This window comes from Myxocyprinus asiaticus, chromosome 22, assembly GCF_019703515.2.
Source record: "Myxocyprinus asiaticus isolate MX2 ecotype Aquarium Trade chromosome 22, UBuf_Myxa_2, whole genome shotgun sequence".
Taxonomy (NCBI): Eukaryota; Metazoa; Chordata; class Actinopteri; order Cypriniformes; family Catostomidae; genus Myxocyprinus; species Myxocyprinus asiaticus.
The window spans coordinates 39713244-39733344 of NC_059365.1; the positions used below are offsets into that span (position 1 = coordinate 39713244).

The 20101-nt window shown below is 38.5% G+C and overlaps 1 protein-coding gene across 2 annotated transcripts; it reads left to right on the forward strand.

The window, feature by feature from the left end:
• Positions 1-1822: 1822 nt before the first annotated feature.
• tmco6 (transmembrane and coiled-coil domains 6) lies at positions 1823-18231 on the forward strand. 2 transcript variants are annotated; one of them, XM_051649281.1, is made up of 13 exons: positions 1826-2191; positions 2318-2433; positions 2565-2674; positions 5697-5880; positions 5964-6068; positions 6235-6326; positions 6510-6626; positions 6821-6935; positions 9731-9902; positions 10042-10136; positions 12297-12464; positions 17467-17592; positions 17798-18231. In XM_051649281.1, exons 1-13 carry the CDS (start codon positions 2101-2103, stop codon positions 17816-17818), a joined length of 1512 nt encoding a protein of 503 aa, XP_051505241.1. In that variant the 5' UTR covers positions 1826-2100; the 3' UTR covers positions 17819-18231. The 2 variants fall into 2 exon arrangements, with proteins under 2 accessions (XP_051505240.1, XP_051505241.1); XM_051649280.1 differs by lacking the exon at positions 17798-18231 and having other exon boundaries at positions 1823-2191; positions 17467-17775.
• The last annotated feature ends 1870 nt before the right edge of the window (positions 18232-20101 follow it).

Genomic DNA, 20101 nt, shown 5'->3' on the forward strand with positions numbered 1-20101 from the left:
AAATGCTATAACCTACATGAAATGTTTTAGTGTTGACTGAACAACTGATCCTGTTGATAAGATTTAATTTATTGTTCTTGTGTAGGAAACAACGATGTATTAGAAGCCAAACAATAAATTATACTGTACAAAAAGATCTACATGCAACACAAATAAACATTTATTTGGACACACATTATAAAACATTCTACACAAAAGTTCAATGTTCTCTGTAAAGCAACTATAAAACAGTATGTATTATTAAAAGCACTGTAGTGAATTGCAGGCAGGAAAAATGCAGGGCAGAAGAAAATCATAATACAGTTAATTTAAAATGTGATAAAACATCTCACTACTGTGCATGTCTCATCTAATAACTGTGGTCTTCACCTGTAGAATTTGTCCATTCAGCATCACAGCATGAAAACAATGTCACTACTCACAGACAGTTCAGGAAAAACAGTTCCTTTTTATACTCAGTAATAATGCCATTTCAAAACATGTGAAACATTCACAAAAAAGAAATGAACAAACTCTCAAAATGTTTAATGAACTTTCAGTAAATGTACGCACACCTGTTAGCACAATAATGCTATTGTTTATTTGTAATTTATTGCGCTCCCTTTCTGGACGTCTATCGTAGCTATACTTCTTGCCAATAAAATGAAAAGAGCACACAAACAAATTATTCCATGCTTTTTTCAAACAGATGTTCCTAAGTCAGTCCTTCTGTAGGCAGCCAATGGAAGAAGCAGCATGGGACAGGAGCGCTGTGCTTTGCGAGTGGTTTCTGATCATAACATTGCTGTTTTAAACAAAACTTTAGTTTCGCTTGATTATTAGGATAACTATTAACTGCACACATTGTCCAGGAATATTTTAAGACATCTTACAACATTTAAAAAGCAAGAATCTAACCACATGACACGCAAGCAAGCAGTGATCGGTTACACACAAAACGCCAACCAATAGCACTTCCGCTAGCCAACCGGAAATTCCGCCCATTTGTCTAAAAAGATGACGCCAATTTGCCCGTAAATATGATGTTCAAACGCAAGTAATGTTAATTCCCAAGTTGAAGTACCTCAGTAGATGGGTGCAGAGTATATAATATGTATAATTATATTAATACATAATTAAAATAAAGTATTAGACTAAAAGTACACCTGTAAAATCTATTTTCTTTTCTCTTTACATCATTATAACTCTCCTAAAATGTACCTCATACATTCCCTTCCAAAGGGACTTTGTTCCCTTCTCACTCAAAGCGCTCGTGCTTGTTAAAGAGTGGCGTGCTGTCATAGCAACCATGATAAGTTCTGTTACCCTTTGTCCAAAAGGCCGTCTCGTTCAAACGAGGCTTGTTTAAAGGAGAACGCTCGGTATACTGCAGCCTTCAAAGGATGCGTCCTAGCTAGCACGCAGCCTTCGAAACGAGACGCTCCGTGGACTCGCTGAGAATAGGGCGTTACCAAACGGCATGTTTGCGCCTTCGAGTGGCGTCCCAGGAAGGGGACGCCACTCGAAGGGTCTTCCAAACAAAAGTAAGAAAGTTAATTATTTCATAAAGGGCCCTTTCAGAAGACTTTTAGTGAAGGCTACATTTAAACTGTAATGCCATGCTCCCGTCAAAGTACCCATATCAAGAGCTCTGTCCCTCGTAGTGAGTAGGGCATAGGGATGGTCACTTTCGATTGAAGTTCGCCAGAGAAGTCGTGGACAATTTTGCGACAGGTAGTTGTCAGTTTACGGCTCTTCCCATTCACTTGTAGGTGTCCGCAAAGTGTGATTCACTGTCGTAACAATCTTAACGCGGCTTATTTACGTCAGGGATTCACGTGATCCATGTTGACCGTTACGCTCTCTCCAATGTTAAAGTTGCGGAGTTTATGTATAATAAAGAATCTCTGGCAGGAACTTGAGGCACTTTTATTTTGAAAAGTTAGTTTTTCAGTGCACAACTTCACTTGAAATATCCACTGCAACCTGACAGCGGCTGTTTTCAAATGTGTGATGAGTGAAGTCTTTATTATGAATCCAAGTGAGAGCAAACTATTGCATTTAACTAATACGCTAATCGCACAATTTGATTAAGAGAGCTGAAAGTAGAGATCATAAAAGATGTGGAGACTGAAAAGCATCCGCCACAAAGCAAGCCGATCTGCCAAAGATTTAGACGAGTTTAAACAGAAGAAAAGAGAGTTTGAGAAAGGTGTGAGTGTGTGTGTGTTTGTCTCTCATGGCAAATTTTTACATTACGTCATGTTTGTATTGATTTGAATGTTCATAATATATTATTATGATTATAATATGATAATATATGTGTATTCTTTCATAGCACTTAGACAGGCGAGGAGAGACAGACAGCTCATCAGTAAGAGACTTCTGCAGAATGAGGATGATGAAGAAGAAGTCTCAATGGAAACAAGCTCCGCCCCTCTGTCACTGGAACAGGTAACTCACCAGAGATGCTCATTTTGTTTCTGTACTAGGCTGTATACTGCATGTATTGAAGAGGAAGACCGCTCTGTCTCAACCTTTTAAAATGCCCCTGTTTTTACTGTTTGTTGTTTATATAACATCAGGTCAGAGAGATGATACGTGGAGTCCAGTGTGGTGTCGAGGAGAAGGCAGCTCATTTGGCATCTTTAAGAAAAGCACTAAGAAACCCTGACACACAACTCACTTTCATCAAGTATGACTTCAAAATCAGGACAGAGCTTATTTAACTTATTCTATGATTACACTTTGATCAAGGCTAACTAATTTTACTTTTAGGAAATGGGTGATGATCATGAAAACAGATCAGAGTTCTATTTCACCCCAGAGAAAAAAATGACAGTGACATGACAATTAAGCACATTTCCCCATCAGTTCTAAAAACTGTAATACATCTGGATGTTTTTCTTTGTTTGTAGTTTTCATTATTCTCAGTGGTGATTATGATTAGAACATCATTACTGGTGACTGGACACTAATATATTATTATTATTATTACTTTTAGTATAACAAATACTACAAAGTAGGGATGTCCTGATACCAGAATCGGGTCCATTACCGCGCTCATGTAGTATCGTAAAAATGCGCTGATAACAAAAACCGATACCATCTAACATACGAATGTCATCGTGGGAACATTCAGCGCACAAATTAAATTGATGTCATCTCCTAGCGTGATTATTGAACCGCAAAGGCTGCGTTTTAATGAGATAGTTTGCATGTGCTGCGCGCTTCAAAGAGAATAGATCTTATTTTAAGAATGTTTGAATGTAAATGTGAAGCCGGCTGCTCATACCAGGGAGCTCTAAAACACCATCATGAGCATCACATGCTCTGTTTGTAGCAGATGACAGCAAGCAGAGCCCTAATACACTATGTAGCGTGAGGCACATACAGACTTAATATTTATTTAATTAAATAGCAGCCTTTTGCGGTTTAATAATCACATTGGGTCATGTAATGTCTGGCTTTTCCTGAAGTGAGAAGCTACATGAAAACGATGTAACAATGCAAAAAATCTTAATGCTTCTCAAATTAGGCTTAATTTTCTTTATGAAAATGATTAGTATTATTATTGTTGTTGTTGTTATATTGTACTTTATATTTATTTATTTAGTTGATTTTCAGGTGAAATATGACCTGGACAGAGTTCGTGAGACTTTCTTTGAATTGCTGTTTTTATATCAAATGCAAGATGCACTTCATACTCTGTATGCCATTTTCCTTACAAAAAAACATAACCCATATAACACCTAAACTAAACTAAAAATTTAGTTTGACTTTTTGTTTATTGTTCCTTAATAGTAATTTAAAATTATATTAATACCAAGAATTTAGTGCGAAGAAAATTGAAAATTAATGATTATGTTGGCTTGATGAAGCCAACATACTGTTATTCTACAAATTTTGTTCAGGGTTTTTTCAAAATCCTTAAACCAAGACCAAAAAGTTTAACACTAATTTCTCCTAGAGCTTTTAAGCTACATCCACCAAATTTGATACAGACCATCAGATTGTTCTGGAATAGTGTGTTATGTCTTTTTGATTTTATCAGATTTAGGGTTTTCACATAGCAGATTATCAAAAATCAAAAAATCCCATAGATTTACATTGACAGAATTTTCAAATGGGCCAACAGAATGCCTGTTAAAGGGATAATTCACCCAAAAATGAAAATACAGCCTGTGTTGTTATAACCCCATATGACTTTCTTTCTTTTTCTTAACACAAAGGGAGAAATTGGGAAAAAATGTGTGTTCAGTGATGTCATACAATGGCAGTTTATGGTGACCACCTCCTCAAGATTCAAAAGAACGCAAAAGTATAATTCAGAAGTCTAATAATTTATTCCATGAGACTCATGATTGTTATGAAAGCATACAATAAGGTTTGGTGAGAAACAAACTGAAATCTAATGTATTATTTAGTGAAAATTTTCACTGACCGTTGATCTCCTGTGCACGCTTATGATAGGGCACGCAAGCAACTGTTCACGCAGCCCCTCACGCAACATTGGGGGGTTCAAGCGAAAACTCACTTTGTTTATCTAAAATCAGGTCCTCCACAGCGATAGTGACAACAGAACACAACACAGCTGCACAAAAACCAGAGAACAGAACTTACTAAACATGTCTGAAGAGTATGTAGTCGAAGAATTGATGCATTTCTATGCCCAGTCTTATTTGTTTAAATGGAGTACTCTGAAATCAAAAAGAAACGAAGAGCAGGCTACAGGCAGCCACAGTCACACCGTGTCCTAACCTTACGTCAAACCACATGCGATAAAAGGTATATTTTCTAAGTTAATTAGAGTGTTTGTCCAAAACAGCTGTGATGAGTGATGGTACATTCTTTCGATCGCTTGTTTTCTATTTTTGGCATCACACGAGTAACCGTCCACTGTGAACTGGCACCGGTCCAAAAACTTCAAAAAAATAAGGCTGGGCATAGAAATGCATCAATTCTTCAGCTACAAACTCTTCAGACAGGTTTAGTAAGTTCTGTTTTTGTGCAGCTGTGTTGTGTTCTGTTTTCACTATCGCTGTGGAGGACCTGTTTTTAGATAAACAAAACAAGTTTTTGCTTGAACACCCCAATGTCGTGAGGGGGGCTGCGTGAACTGTTGATCTCGTGCACTGTCATGAATGTGCACAGGAGATCAACAGTCAGTGAACATTTTTAATAAATAACACATTCGATTTAGGATTGATTATCACCAAATCATATCATATGCTTTCATAACAATCATGAGTGTCATGGAATAATTTATTAGACTTCTGAATTATACTTTTGCGTTTTTTTGAAGCTTGAAGAGGTGGTCACCATAAACTGCCACTGCATGATATCACTGAGCACAATTTTTTTTTGTGTGAAGAAAAAGAAGGAAAGTCATATAGGGTTATAACAACACAGGGGTGAGTTAACAATGACTGAATTTTCATTTTTGGGTGAACTATCCCTTTAATTCAAACTTTAAAAGTTTTTAAACTTTTAAAACTAGTTTAAACTTTCCGACAAGGCTTCATTAAGCCAGCATTAAAGTTTGTTTTGTCAAACTTTACCTGTCTAGTTTTAAAATTGATATTTATAAAATTCCAGTTTGCTGTGATTTCACTGTTAGCTGTATTGTACAGTCACATATTCTCACAAATGCAGTGCTAAAGGAAGTGTGTGTGTGTGGGTTTTTTTTTATTATTTATTTATTTATTTATTTTTAGATCAGAGAACAGTATGCATATGTTGGTGGGACAGCTCAGTGGTCATAATGCCCAGTGTCAGCTGGAAGCAGCACGCTGTCTCCACGAGCTGTCTCACTCTCCTCACCCCAGTGTTGGTCAGGCCTGTCTGCCTGCTGGCCCGTATCTCCTCACCTACCTCTCTGGTCAGAGCACCAAGTTAATGGTCAGTGTGTTACATGCTTTAAAGTCAATACTAGTGGGATGCAGAAGACTTCATTGAGTTTTTGTTCTCATTCTTTCCTTTAGGAACTCTGTTTATACACACTAGGAAACCTGTGTCCTGACAGCGCTTTAGTTAGAGAGAAGCTCCTGGCTCAGGGAATGGTTTCTGCCCTGACAAACTGCTTTCAGGTAAGTTTTTATCTAGATTGTTAACAATATATCATCACTTTAAGGTTTAAATCAGGAGCTGGATAAAAAACTTGAAAAAATGAAAAGTGAGAGAGCTTGATTTCTGCTGGTTTCACCTCAACGGAAACTCTGACTGTGTATGAATAGGATTGTTTCTCTGCTCTAGAATCAGAGGTATAATCTGGCTGTTGTGGAGGCAGTTGGCTTTACTTTATCTCAGCTGCTGCAGGCCAAAGATGCAACTGAACAAATCATCCCGTAAGTTATCTTCCTAGAGCGTTTTATTAACTTCCCATGTTAGTTTGAAATACTTTTGAAGTCTTTTTAACTGAAAATGTTGGCACACTGAAATTGATAAGATATAATATAATGAAATACTGAGTGTTTCATGACAAATAATGTGATGATCTATTGTATTGTATTGTATTTTAAATCCCTAAGAGCAGTCATGGCTTCTGGAATAATCCCTCATTTGATCTCAGCGTTAACTCCAGATGCAGAGTTTGGGTTTGGACCGGCGTTTGAGTGTGCATGGTGTTTGCACTATTTAGTCAGCAGGTGTGGTGGCCTTTTCAGCTTACATAAAAACTTGTTACTCAACAGTTCCAGAAAATAATGGAGAATGGTTCTAAACCTGTTTGTAGCATATTGTCCCATTCTGTTAGATTATATCAATTATCCTTTGACCTTTATTGAAATGAAAGATTGATGCCTGCAGGGTTGAAATATGACATTGATGTTCTGGTTTGCAGTAATGTGGATAACTCAATGCTGCTCTCTGAAGGGGCCCTCTCGCAGTGCACTGCTGTTTTAATAAAACTAGGAGGTGCTGTTGCTCAAGGAAACCTTTTGGATGGAATGGAGCTGGTCAGTCATCACAGAGATTTATTGCCTAATTTACAAATACACTTTCCATCTGGATTAGAATCAAAATCATTTTATGATCAAAAGAACATGCAAGACACTCAATTACCCATTGTATAACACATTTATTTTTTTGAGACAACGCATATCAACAGACCAACTGCTTTGGTCAGGGCATCCAAGAAACACACCAGTATCATATTAAAGTGATGGCAACAGCCAGTGAATTTCAATCATTAATCAATCATTCAATCAATCATGAGCATATTCACACCCACATAACATAGTACAAATAAATACATTTAAAAAAAAAAATACAATTACATTGTAGGCTACACAAAAAATCCCAAAACAGGCAATTGAAATCCACAATGATTAAACAAATATTAGAAATCTAAAATTCATATAATTAGTACACATTGGATAAACTGTCACAATATCAAAAAATCTAATCTGAAGAGTACACATTAAATCCCCAATCAGTCCAATAGTACAGTGTTTTAAAGGGGTCATGACATAATCTTTTTATTATTATTATTATAAAAATTAGATTCACATATAATTCTTTGTGCCAAAAAAGTAATTTATGATCATTTTCTACTTATTCACTGTCCCTCTGTCTGAAACGCTCGGTTTTGCCCTAAGCGCCTCCTTTAAACTTCAACGTAAACACCAACTGTTATGATTGGCTAACATCATGCAGCCCCTTGAAGACAGCTATATATATTTGAAATTCGGAAGAGAATGAACCAGCTGCACAACAATACAAAACTAATTTTCAGGGTTTACACATAACGCACACCCAACACATTGCATCCGAATGTATCCAACTGTTCACTCAAGCACATCAGCACCATAAACTATAAATATCAAACATTCATGACTTAAGAAACAATCATGAATGGAACTGGTCTCTTACGGTTTTGCGATTGGGTCCAATAGTGTTTTTAACTGCCCCATCTTTCAATAACAGTTCCTTTGCAAAGCTTGAATAATATTGTGACTACTTTACAAGCAATCCACACTGATATGATCCAGAAACACATATAATACCCGCTGAAAAGAACCAAACACATATTCAGTCCATGCTAAAATACTGTATGCTGAACACATGATCTAATGCATGGTGAAACATGTGGCACACACATATCCTGTACTGATGCGATCAGGAACTTTGTTAAACTTCAGCTGCTCTTTCCTGATGTTTGGGTGCTTCAACAGAGGCCAAAGTAGAGATGCTGGTCTTCACAGGTGCGAAATCTCACATCTTCTACCATCTGTTTTCTCTTGACGAGACGCGGTTCTCCTAGCCAGCGGCAGCATTGGAATGGAGCAGAACAGACGTGTTTTTAAAAGTTGAGCTTTTACTGCTCTTAAAACGTGGCACACCAGGATGCATTTATACTCAAAACAGCAAAACGCAGAATAGGGGTCTCCTTTTAAGAGTTATAACTTGACATTGCATCTTTTAAAAGTGGCGCGAGATGCATGATAATGGTTGAAGAAGTTTGTCCATTGCATGTTTATGTAGAAAAACGTTAAAAAAATAGTCCAGATGGGCACAAGGTGTCCTGCGTAAGTCCCCTTTGATGTGCAGGATGTTTAGACCCACCTGTCTTGTTCTCCTCTTCACCTTTCTGACTGAGTGCCAGTGGACGGGCCATAGGTGCGATGATGTAAAAGTAGGCATTGATAACTTGTCTGTAGAGGCAGTCATGTGCTGATGTTTTCATCTGTGTGATGTCACAAATTAGGGAAAATCCAAATGAGCCATTTTTGAAGCTTGGTTTAAATAAATGGTCTTTTTTTATTAAGGAGGAAGTTTGTTTTTATAGTACAATGACCTCATATGTCAAAAGATCAAGAAAAAAATTATTCCTCATGTCATGACCCCTTTAGAGGATAAATAGTGCACATTGAAAAATGACAAATAGACTAGACTCTCTTAAAGCATTTTTATATGAAATCACATCATTTTTAGAGGTATATCGATTATCGATTTTACCGATAAACTCTTTGGGACTATTGGTTATTGGCAAAAATGTATGCCAATTTATAGAGGTCGACCAATAGTGGATTTTACAGATACCGATACTGATTAATTTTCCACCACCTTAGTTATCGATATCTGCAAAATCCTCTATCGGCCTCAAATCATTTTATATTAGGTTCTTAAATGAAATACAAATCAATGCCTATATATTGCCTATGCCTACTAATAATTTTTTTTTTTTTTCAACTTATGATTAAAATACATTTCATGAATCTTTAGGGGGAAAAAAATGCAAATGAAGCCTATTTTTCATTAAAAAATTGGAGTAATTTTTGTTTGTGATATTAATTTAATTACAGTTAAGCACATACCACCCCACTTTTTTTCATTGCCATAATAATTAATGAAAAATTACCCTGTAATGCAAACAACAGGTATAATCGAGCTCTCAGACAAAAATTGACCCTCAAACTGAACAAATGACACTGTTGTTTCAGTAATATGATGGTGTTTGTTCAATTCAAGCTTGAAGTACCACCTGTTTTCTCCAGGGGGCAGTAAGTGAAACTTCAGCTGTATAGGAAAATCTAATTCTCCCTGTAATGCAAACAACAGGTATAATCGAGCTCTCAGACAAAAATTGACCCTCAAACTGAACAAATGACACTGTTGTTTCAGTAATATGATGGTGTTTGTTCATCAAAGCACACGTAAGACATGCTAACTCTCATCCTCTGAAAAACTTTCTGTCAGAGGAATCTTACCTTCTTCTCTCTGGACCATGACTTTGGTTTTTGCTGTGCAGCTCATTTGGCCTCTCTTGCGTTGCCTTGGTAACCTGCTGGTGAGTGGAGGGTGTGATGTAATGCCAGAGGACACTCGTCTCCTCGCCGCCCTGTGTGTCTTCAGCCAGGCTTATCTTCACCCTCACCCGGCTCTGTGTAGAGAGAGCCTGTGGACCCTCAACAACCTCACCGGTGAGCAGGACACATTTAAGATGTGACATAATTTTCCTACCCAATTAACTCCAACTAAAATAAACTTGTGTTTGATTGGAGAAAACGGCATTCTCAGAATTTAAAGTATGACTGTGATACATGATTTTATTTTTCTTAGCTGGTTCCAGTGTGTTTTGTTCTGGTCTGCTGCTCCTTAAACTAGTTCCTGTGTTAATTCAGCTTCTGTCTTTCTCTAAAGGAATCAACTCTATGGTGAGTAATGTGCAAGCATATATGTATATATGCATTAGGCTAATATACAATAAAATAAAATATATTATTAGGCTGTCACATGAAAAAATGATGGGGTATAATGACCTTAAACTGATCCATATTAAAGTAACTTTTTTTTGTAACTAATTATCTTTTCAAGAATTTTTGGAAATTGTCTCTGCTTGTTTTGTAATACAGGGCTTAACAATAAGATTTTTTTGGGCTAGTAGTTCAGATTTTTACTTTCCCTGCCAACAATTTCACTAGTTATTTTTAGCAACATTCTTTTATATTAGAAAAAAAAAAATTTTTATTAAATGATAATGGTAATTTTTATTTATTTTTTATTTTTTAGAAAAAACAGTTGTAATGTAACTGTAATATTTGTTGGAAAACAGTGGCATCCGGTGTAATTATTGATTTATTGATTTCTATCAAATGATGAAATCATTATCATTTGTTTATAATTAAAAAAAAATCTCCTTTGTCGATTTAACGTGTTAATTCAGTTTAATTATATAAAAAATAATGTGTTAAAAAAATTAACACAATTAATCATGTCCCCGGACCGTAATAAGGAATATTCATGAGCAATTCAAGCTTGAAGTACCACCTGTTTTCTCCAGGGGGCAGTAAGTGAAACTTCAGCTGTATAGGCAACTCGCAGCTTATACAAAGAACAAACCAACAGCAGACAACACAACACGAGGACTCGTTCTTGCGTTCAAAACACAGCTTGATGGAGCGCTAATCTGAATTTAGGGATCTCAAGATGTGTTTTCTTAAGTATTGAACTATGTTTTACTTGACACTGCGAACTAAACATGTCATGTTTATGATGCGACACAACCAAAGTGAGACGCTCTAAAAACGTCCATCTGACGCAGGTGTACATTGACGGGTCCTTAGACAAGCCCTCATAATAAATCTTGAACCGATTGACAAATTCAACTGCAAAATGAATTGCTGTGAACTGTAGGCCAATGACTGGCTTATGTTCAATTATATGTAAATAAACAATACATTGGATTCTAGAGCCACTTTTTGTATTGACTTATCAATGCTTAACTCCTCTGCCACAATAATGAATGCATTTTAATTATCTGAATGTTAGTTTTTTATAATATATATTCAGATAATTAAAATTCAATAAATTGTGGCAGAGGAGTTTATTTGGAATTATTTAAATATAACTATTTATAATTATCTCATCATTATATATTTAATTATTGTTATTTGAGGGGCTTTCTCAGCAAATATTTATATATGCTATTGTGACAAGGTGGAGGGCGTAGCCAGGCCGTGAGGGTGCGTGCATGACGCTGAGTTGGCCAATCAGCGGGAGAGGGATAAGGGGAACCAGAGACGCCAGTTTCGAGAGAGAAAGAGACGCACAAAGCTGTCTACGTGTCAATGCGGTGTGTGCTGAAAAGCAAACTTTTGTGTTCTGCTAAAAAGCGGTGTCTTAATGTGTGACACTGAAAAGTGCAGCAATAAATGTCTGACATGGATTGTTCACCCGGTCACCACTTCCTCCTTTCCCAAACTGTTACAGTGATTAATTTGATTAATTAATCAGCACACCATGTAATTAATTCGATAAAAATTTTGACAGCTTGACAGCTCTATAATCAACATTATGCCACAAATGCTGTTGATTAAGCTTAACTTGTATTGAACCTGGAATATTCCTTTCACTTACTGAGAGGAAATGCAAACTATTTCAGAAACTAAATTTCCTCCCTGTCAGGGGCTCCGTAAAAAAACAACTATATACGTAATATTACCTAACTGACAAATTTGCACAAAAATCTATTTATCACTGAAAACCAAATAAGTTTGCAAGACATAAAAACACATGTACACGATCATCAAATGCAAGAGTGCAAGTAACAGTTCTGCCAACTGGCCCAAAACACACACCTGTTGAGCCCTGTTGATACTTGTTTGATTCTGATTTATAATTAGATGCTGGATCTCATAGTAAATCACTGTTTGAACAGATTGGTATAAGCACATGATTGATTTTATTTTTAGGTTTCTCTTCCTTGTTGTTTCAATTCCAAAATACTCATATTTACTGTCACATCGACATTGTGTTAACGTACACACCCAAATTTCAGTTCTATCATTCCCTGTATGCTGTCTGTTTTGTAAAAGGTGCTGAGAGTTGTAGGAAATATCGCCCATCATGGCACACACTACTGTGTTGGGTTGACTGAGGCGGGGCTGCTCACTGCTCTCTGTGCCACGCTGAAGATGGCTGAGCCTGAGGTGGTTACTCTGAGCCTGGAGGTGCTGTACATGCTGCTATACAGCAGTCCGCAGGTGAACAGAACCAGAACCTGTAAACACTTCACATGTATCACTATATGAAGCTTAGTACTTCCGGTGCTGGTGAGGTCGGCTGCCATCACGACTGCTCTGACCACAGTTTGCTTTTTTTGCTTTTTTTCTCTTGCACTTAAGTTATTTTAATCTTTCTTACTTCTCACCATGGTTACTATCAATTACGACAGACATACTCTTATCTCTATTGGTCTACAACTTACTCACCCATCGTCATTTTTAACACCGGACCCATGCTGGCCAAGCTAGATTCTAAGGAAGAACAAAGGACGCGGCCCCGAGGGAAACAAGCCGGTGTCAGGAACAGACTGAGGACTCGCGCCCACCGCGCTCCCCTGCCTAGTATTCTGCTAGCCAATGTTCAGTCACTGAACAACAAGCTGGACGACCTCAGGGCCAGGGTTAAGTTCCAAAGGGACCTTAGAGACTGCAACCTCCTCTGCTTCACTGAAACATGGCTGAACCCAGCGATTCCGGACCACGCCATCCAGCCGGTCGAGTTCTTTTCGGTTTTTCGCATGGACAGAACAGTGGAGTCAGGGAAGGTGGTGTATGTTTGATGGTTAACAACAGCTGGTGCGACAGCGTGAGCATTGTTCCTCTCACACGTTCCTGCACACCCAACCTGGAGCTTCTGATAATCAAATGTCGCCCTTTCTACTTTCCTTCGAGAATCCACCTTGATCATAGTAAGTGCTGTTTATATACCACCTCAGGCGGACACTGACACTGCCTTATGTGAACTGCATGAGGCTCTCGTTGTGCATCAGACTCATCACCGGGATGCTGCGCTCATTGTGATGGGGGACTTTAACAGTGCCAAACTTCCACCAACACATTACTTGCCCTACTAGAGGCAACAGGACTCTAGATCATTGTTACACCCCATTTAAATAAGGCTACAAAGCACAGTCTCTACCACCGTTTGGGAAATCGGACCATGTTGCCATCTTCCTCATACCTAAATACAAACAAAGGCTGAAACAAGAAGCTCCGGTTCAGAGGGATGTCACGCGCAGGATGGACCAATCAATGGCCAATCTGCAAGATGCTTTAGATGACGTAGATTGGGACATGTTCCTGCGCAGCTGATCGGGAAATTGGTAGATGATACAGTCTGCAAAACCACCATCAGGATGTTTCCCAACCAGAAGCCGTGGGTGGATAAATCCATCCGCGACGGTCTATCATCCCGCACCACTGCCTATAAAGCGGGGCTCACCACCGGGAACATGGACAATTACAAAATCGCATCTTACAACACACGCAGAGCAGTGAGGGAGGCAAAGCGGCGCTACAGGAAGAAAATGGAGTCACAGTTTCAACAGGGTGGCTCTAGAAGCATGTGGCAGGGACTGAGAACCATAACAGACAATAAAACACCATCCCCCAAAATCGCGAATGCTGATGCTTCTCGCGCAGACGAGCTGAACACTTTTTATGCTTGCTTCGAGGCTGCAGTTTACTGAGCTAACGGTGCTGATAGCGCCAGTAGTGATAACGGCTGCTTGTATGTGGAGAGCATTAACGCTGGAATTAACTAGTGTTCACCATCAGGAAGGCAGCGGGACCAGATGGAATCTCAGGTCGGGTCCACAGAGCCTGCGCTGACCAGCTAGCACCAGTGTTCACAGAGATATTCAACCTCTCCCTGGAACAGTCAGTAATTCCAACCTGCTTTGAACAGTCCATCATTGTTCCTGTCCCGAAGAAACCCCAACCTTCCTGCCTTAATGATTATCGTCCTGTAGCACTGACCTCAATTGTGATGAAGTGCTTTGAAAGACTGGTCAGAGGCTTCATCACCTCCTCACTACCTGACACCCTTGATCCCTTACAGTTCGCTTACCATCCAAATTGCTCAATGGACGATGCCATCACACATCTTTTCCACACAGTCCTAGATCATCTGGACAAGAGGAAAGGAAATTATGTTAAAATGCTGTTTGTTGATTACAGTTCAGCTTTTAATACTATAATTCCCTCTAAACTCACCACCAAGTTGGAGGACCTAGGATTTAGCCCATCTCTGTGTCAGTGGATCTCCAACTTCCTGACTGACAGGCCACAAGCAGTAAGGGTGGGCAGACATGTCTGCACTGGAGCCTCCCAGGGTTGTGTTCTAAGCCCCCTGCTGTACTCATTGTACACTTATGACTGTGTGGCCACTTCCAACTCCACCACCATTGTCAAGTTTGCTGACGACACTGTTGTGGTGGGCCTGATCTCTGATAATGACGAGAGGGCCTATCTGCAGGAGATCAAAGGCCTGGAGGACTGGTGCCAGGAGAACAACCTTCTTTTGAATGTCAACAAGACAAAGGAGCTGATAGTGGACTTAAGCAACAAAGCAGGCGAAGAACTACCACCCCATTATGATCAACGGGGCCACATTGGAGAGAGTGGACAGTTTCTGATATCTTGGCATACACATCTCACACGATCTGACATGGACCTGCCACATTAACACCCTGGTGAAGAAGGCCTGTCAGCATCTTTACCACCTCAGGGGCTTAAAGGACTTTAAACTGCCCTCTATGGTGCTAAAAAAACTTTTACACCTGTACCATTGAGAGCATCCTGACAGGAAACATCACAGCCTGATTTTGAAACTGCACAAAACAAGATAGACTGGCTCTACAAAGAGTGGTGCAATCAGCTGAGCGCATCACCCACATCAAACTCCCTGACCTGCAGTCCATCTACAGCAAACGATGCTGGACCAAAGCCAGGAAGATCATGAAAGACCTCAGCCATCCTAATAATGGACTCTTCTCTTTGTTGCAGTCAGGGAAACGCTTCCACTCCCTGATGGCCAAAACAGAGAGAATGAGAAGGAGCTTCTTTCCTCAGGCCATCCGTGTCCTGAACCAAGGACAACACCAGGACTAGTTTCACTATTCAACACCACACACTTGAAGCAATATTACATTCTGCATTATCATTATTATACAGGTGCATCTCAATAAATTAGAATGCCGTGGAAAATTTCATTTATTTCAGCAATTCAACAACTCAAATTGTGATGATTTTGGCTCACATTTAACAAAAACCCACCAATTCACTATCTCAAAAAATTAGAATACATCATAAGACCAATAAAAAAAACATTTTTAGTGAATTGTTGGCCTTCTGGAAAGTATGTTCATTTACTGTATATGTACTCAATACTTGGTAGGGGCTCCTTTTGCTTTAATTACTGCCTCAATTCAGCGTGGCATGGAGGTGATCAGTTTGTGGCACTGCTGAGGTGGTATGGAAGCCCAGGTTTCTTTGACAGTGGCCTTCAGCTCATCTGCATTTTTTGGTCTCTTGTTTCTCATTTTCCTCTTGACAATACCCCATAGATTCTCTATGGGGTTCAGGTCTGGTGAGTTTGCTGGCCAGTCAAGCACACCAACACCATGGTCATTTAACCAACTTTTGGTGCTTTTGGCAGTGTGGGCAGGTGCCAAATCCTGCTGGAAAATTAAATCAGCATCTTTGAAAAGCTGGTCAGCAGAAGGAAGCATGAAGTGCTCCAAAATTTCTTGGTAAACGTGTGCAGTGACTTTGGTTTTCAAAAAACACAATGGACCAACACCAGCAGATGACATTGCACCCCAAACCATCACAGACTGTGGAAACTTAACACTTCAAGCAACTTGGGCTATGAGCTTCTCCACCCTTCCTCCAGACTCTAGGACCTTGGTTTCCAAATGAAATACAAAACTTGCTCTCATCTGAAAAGAGGACTTTGGACCACTGGGCAACAGTCCAGTTCTTCTTCTCCTTAGACCAGGTAAGACGCCTCTGATGTTGTCTGTGGTTCAGGAGTGGCTTAACAAGGGGAATAGGACAACTGTAGCCAAATTCCTTGACATGTCTGTGTGTGGTGGCTCTTGATGCCTTGACCCCAGCCTCAGTCCATTCCTTGTGAAGTTCACCCAAATTCTTGAATCGATTTTGCTTGACAATCCTCATAAAGCTGTGGTTCTCTCGGTTGGTTGTGCATCTTTTTCTTCCACACTTTTTCCTTCCACTCAACTTTTTGTTAACATGCTTGGACACAGCACTCTGTGAACAGCCAGCTTCTTTGGCAATGAATGTTTGTGGCTTACCCTCCTTGTGAAGGGTGTCAATGATTGTCTTCTGGACAACTGTCAGATCAGCAGTCTTCCCCATGATTGTGTAGCCTAGTGAACCAAACTGAGAGACCATTTTGAAGGCTCAGGAAACCTTTGCAGGTGTTTTGTGTTGATTAGCTGATTGGCATGTCACCATATTCTAATTTTTTGAGATAGTGAATTGGTGGGTTTTTGTTAAATGTGAGCCAAAATCATCACAATTAAAAGAACCAAAGACTTAAACTACTTCAGTCTATGTGCATTAAATTTATTTAATACACGAGTTTCACAATTTGAGTTGAATTACTGAAATAAATGAACTTTTCCACGACATTCTAATTTATTGAGATGCACCTGTACATCTACAACATCACCTCTATAACATCAGCCTGTTGCAGGTCAACATTACTGCACAATTGCACTTTTTTTACTACCTTGCACAATGTACATATCGCCAGTCAAACTGTTGCTACTACCACCTCTACATCTGTCATTATGCACTATTTAATATTCATATGCATACTTTGTACATACAGTATATATTTCTTCTTTCTCCTATTTTATTGTGTTGTAATTCTCCAGAGTATATATTCCCATAATCTCTTAATCTTTTTTTTTTCTTAATCTTAAATTAATTGTAGAAATTAATTTAGAAAAATTTGTTTACTTCTATTTCTACTCCTTATATGTCTATCTATCTATCTATCTATCTATCTATATCGTAAACTGTGGGGAGAAAAGTCATACCAAGAATTTCACTACATGTCGTACTGTTTATGGTTATGTATGTGACCAATAAAACTTGAAATTTATGATGGGCTCACTCACAGTCACTCGACAAGCCAGGTGAACTGAAGTGCTGCTGCTCTTGACAGGTGCATGAGGAGTTCACGAGGATGAATGGGGTTCCTCTGCTGGAAGCGATTCAGTATAACAGTGAAGTAGAGCAGCGTGTCAGAGCTGCCTACATTCTCCATCATCATTTCCCTTCTTTCTCTGAGGTCAGCATAGACTTATTATTATTTATGTTGCTCTGTTGGTTTCAGAATACTGACTGGTCTGACACAGCAACATTGAATCAACCAATGGCATAAGTTTGGGGCGGGACTATCTGACCAATTTCAGACAGGTTGTGTTTGTACATAAATAAATACAATTTACTTGAAAAGGAATATTCACATTCCTTTTTTTCTGTTTGTTTTAAAGGTGGAGAGCCTTTCATCATAACACTGGAGTCCAAAGTCAGAACAGCAGAGATGAATTGTTTACATTTCTCTGATGGTTACTCAAGATAGAAGTTGTTTTGTTGCATTTAAGCACTTGTAAAGTTATTCATGTGTTTTCTGAAGTGTACAAAAAATAAATGTATTTTTTTCTGCCCATGTGAAGTATGCTCATGTTTGCTGCTACCTGCTGTTCCCACTGACCAATTGATGCTAAACACAGCATATTATATGGTACAGTTAGTATACAAGGACACTTTAAGTGCCAAAACTGATTGTGTTTTGTCTTCAAAATTCAATACTGCAGTGATCAGTGAAGATGACAGCAGAACGTATACAAATACTGTTTTTACACACTCACAGTATGTTAGTGAAAACATTAACATGCCTAGTTTATTCGCTGTACAAAAATAGTTAATACTGCTGTATTTGTAATGTAAGCAGATGTATATTATATTTCTATTTCATAAATAAAATGGTGAATACTGTTGTAAATGTATTTCCATACTAAAACTTACCATGGTAACCATAGTTTCAAAACATAGTCACAACCAAAGTCTTTCCAGCAAGTCTGTCCACTGTCGGCCATCTTTGGAATGGACTCGGGAGACTATTTCCAGTAATGCCAGTGCAGCTCCAGTCTACTTTAATGGGAAAAGACAGAACTTTCCTAAACGGTTGGTCAACATTATGATCTAAGGACATAATTCAAATCATCTGTAAAATCTGACGACACTGGTATCATAAAATGTGCTTCTTTACCTCCAATTATGCTAAAAAAAAAATAATAATAATATCGGCTTGTATAGTCCATGTACATTGTCGAGTTGATTGACAGGCAATGTCTGCATCTAAAAGGTGACTGGCTCTTTTACCTGTAAGGTGGGACTTCCTTTCTACATCCGTTGACCGTTGGCTGCCGTTGGGCATTCCAATTTCTCCCATTCATTTTAATAGAAGTGGCCCATTTCTGCTAAACAATCTCTGGCACTATAGTTATTGGTACAACTTAATTAAAATACATTTTAAATTAAGTTCTTTCACACAGGATGGTAGTGTTGGCTAAGATCAAGAATGTACAGTTTTATTGTTGTAATAACAGTTGAAAATCACTTGACCTTATATCAAACACAGTTGAAAGATATTTGGTTCATTAAATGAAGCATAACATTGTGTTTGTTTTTGAGTTGCCACAGTATGCGATAGACTGGCATGTCTTAAGGTCAATATTAGGTCAAATTTGGAAAAAAAAGAAACCGATTTCTCTAGAAACTCGTCAGTCAATCATTGTTTTGAGGAATGAAGTCTATATAATGCTTGAAATTGCCAAGAAACTGAAGATTTCATATAAAGGTGTACACTACAGTTTTCAAAGACAAAGAACAACTGGCTCTAGCAAGGACAGAAAGAGATGTGGAAGGCCAGATGTACAACTAAACAAGTGGATAAGTACATCAGAGTCTCTAGTTTGAGAATTCGATGCCTCACATGTCCTCAGCTGACAGCTTCATTGAATTCTACCTACTCAACACCAGTTTCATGTACATCAGTAAAGAGAAGACTCAGGGGTGCAGGCCTTATGGGAAGAAGTGCAAAGAAAAAGCCACTTTTGAAACAGAAAAACCAAAAGAAAAGGTTAGAGTGGGCAAAGAAACACAGACATTGGACAACAGATAATTGGAAAAGAGTGTTATGGATCTTAAACCCATTGAGCTTTTTGTGGGATCAGCTAGACTGTAAGGTGCGTGAGAAGTGCCCAACAAGACAGCCACATCTATGGCAAGTGCTACAGGAAGTGTGGGGTGAAATGTCACCTGAGTATCTGGACAAACTGACAGCTAGAATGTCAAGGATCTGCAAAGCTGTCATTGCTGCACATGGAGGATTTTTTTTGATGAGAACTCTTTGAAGTAGTTTAAGAAGTTCTGAACATTTTTTTCAAATTGTAATAGTAATTTATCACATTATTAATGTTCTGACTATACATTGTGATCAGCTGAATGCCACTGGTGAATAAAAATACCAATTTCTTTCCATAAGAGCAAAATCTGTACATTATTCCAAACTTTTGGCTGCCAGTGTACATTCTGTTATATTAATATTTATCTATAACTAGTTATTATTTACAAGCATTTAAGTATTAATAGATATTGCTATTTGTATATGGTATTAATTTGTTATTACAGGGTAAAACTCCATTGAAAACAGTGGAAAACAACTGCTGTATGTCTGAGCCTTTATGTAAGCGCGCACTGTACAGTGGGCGTTTTTCCAAACGGCATTTTTG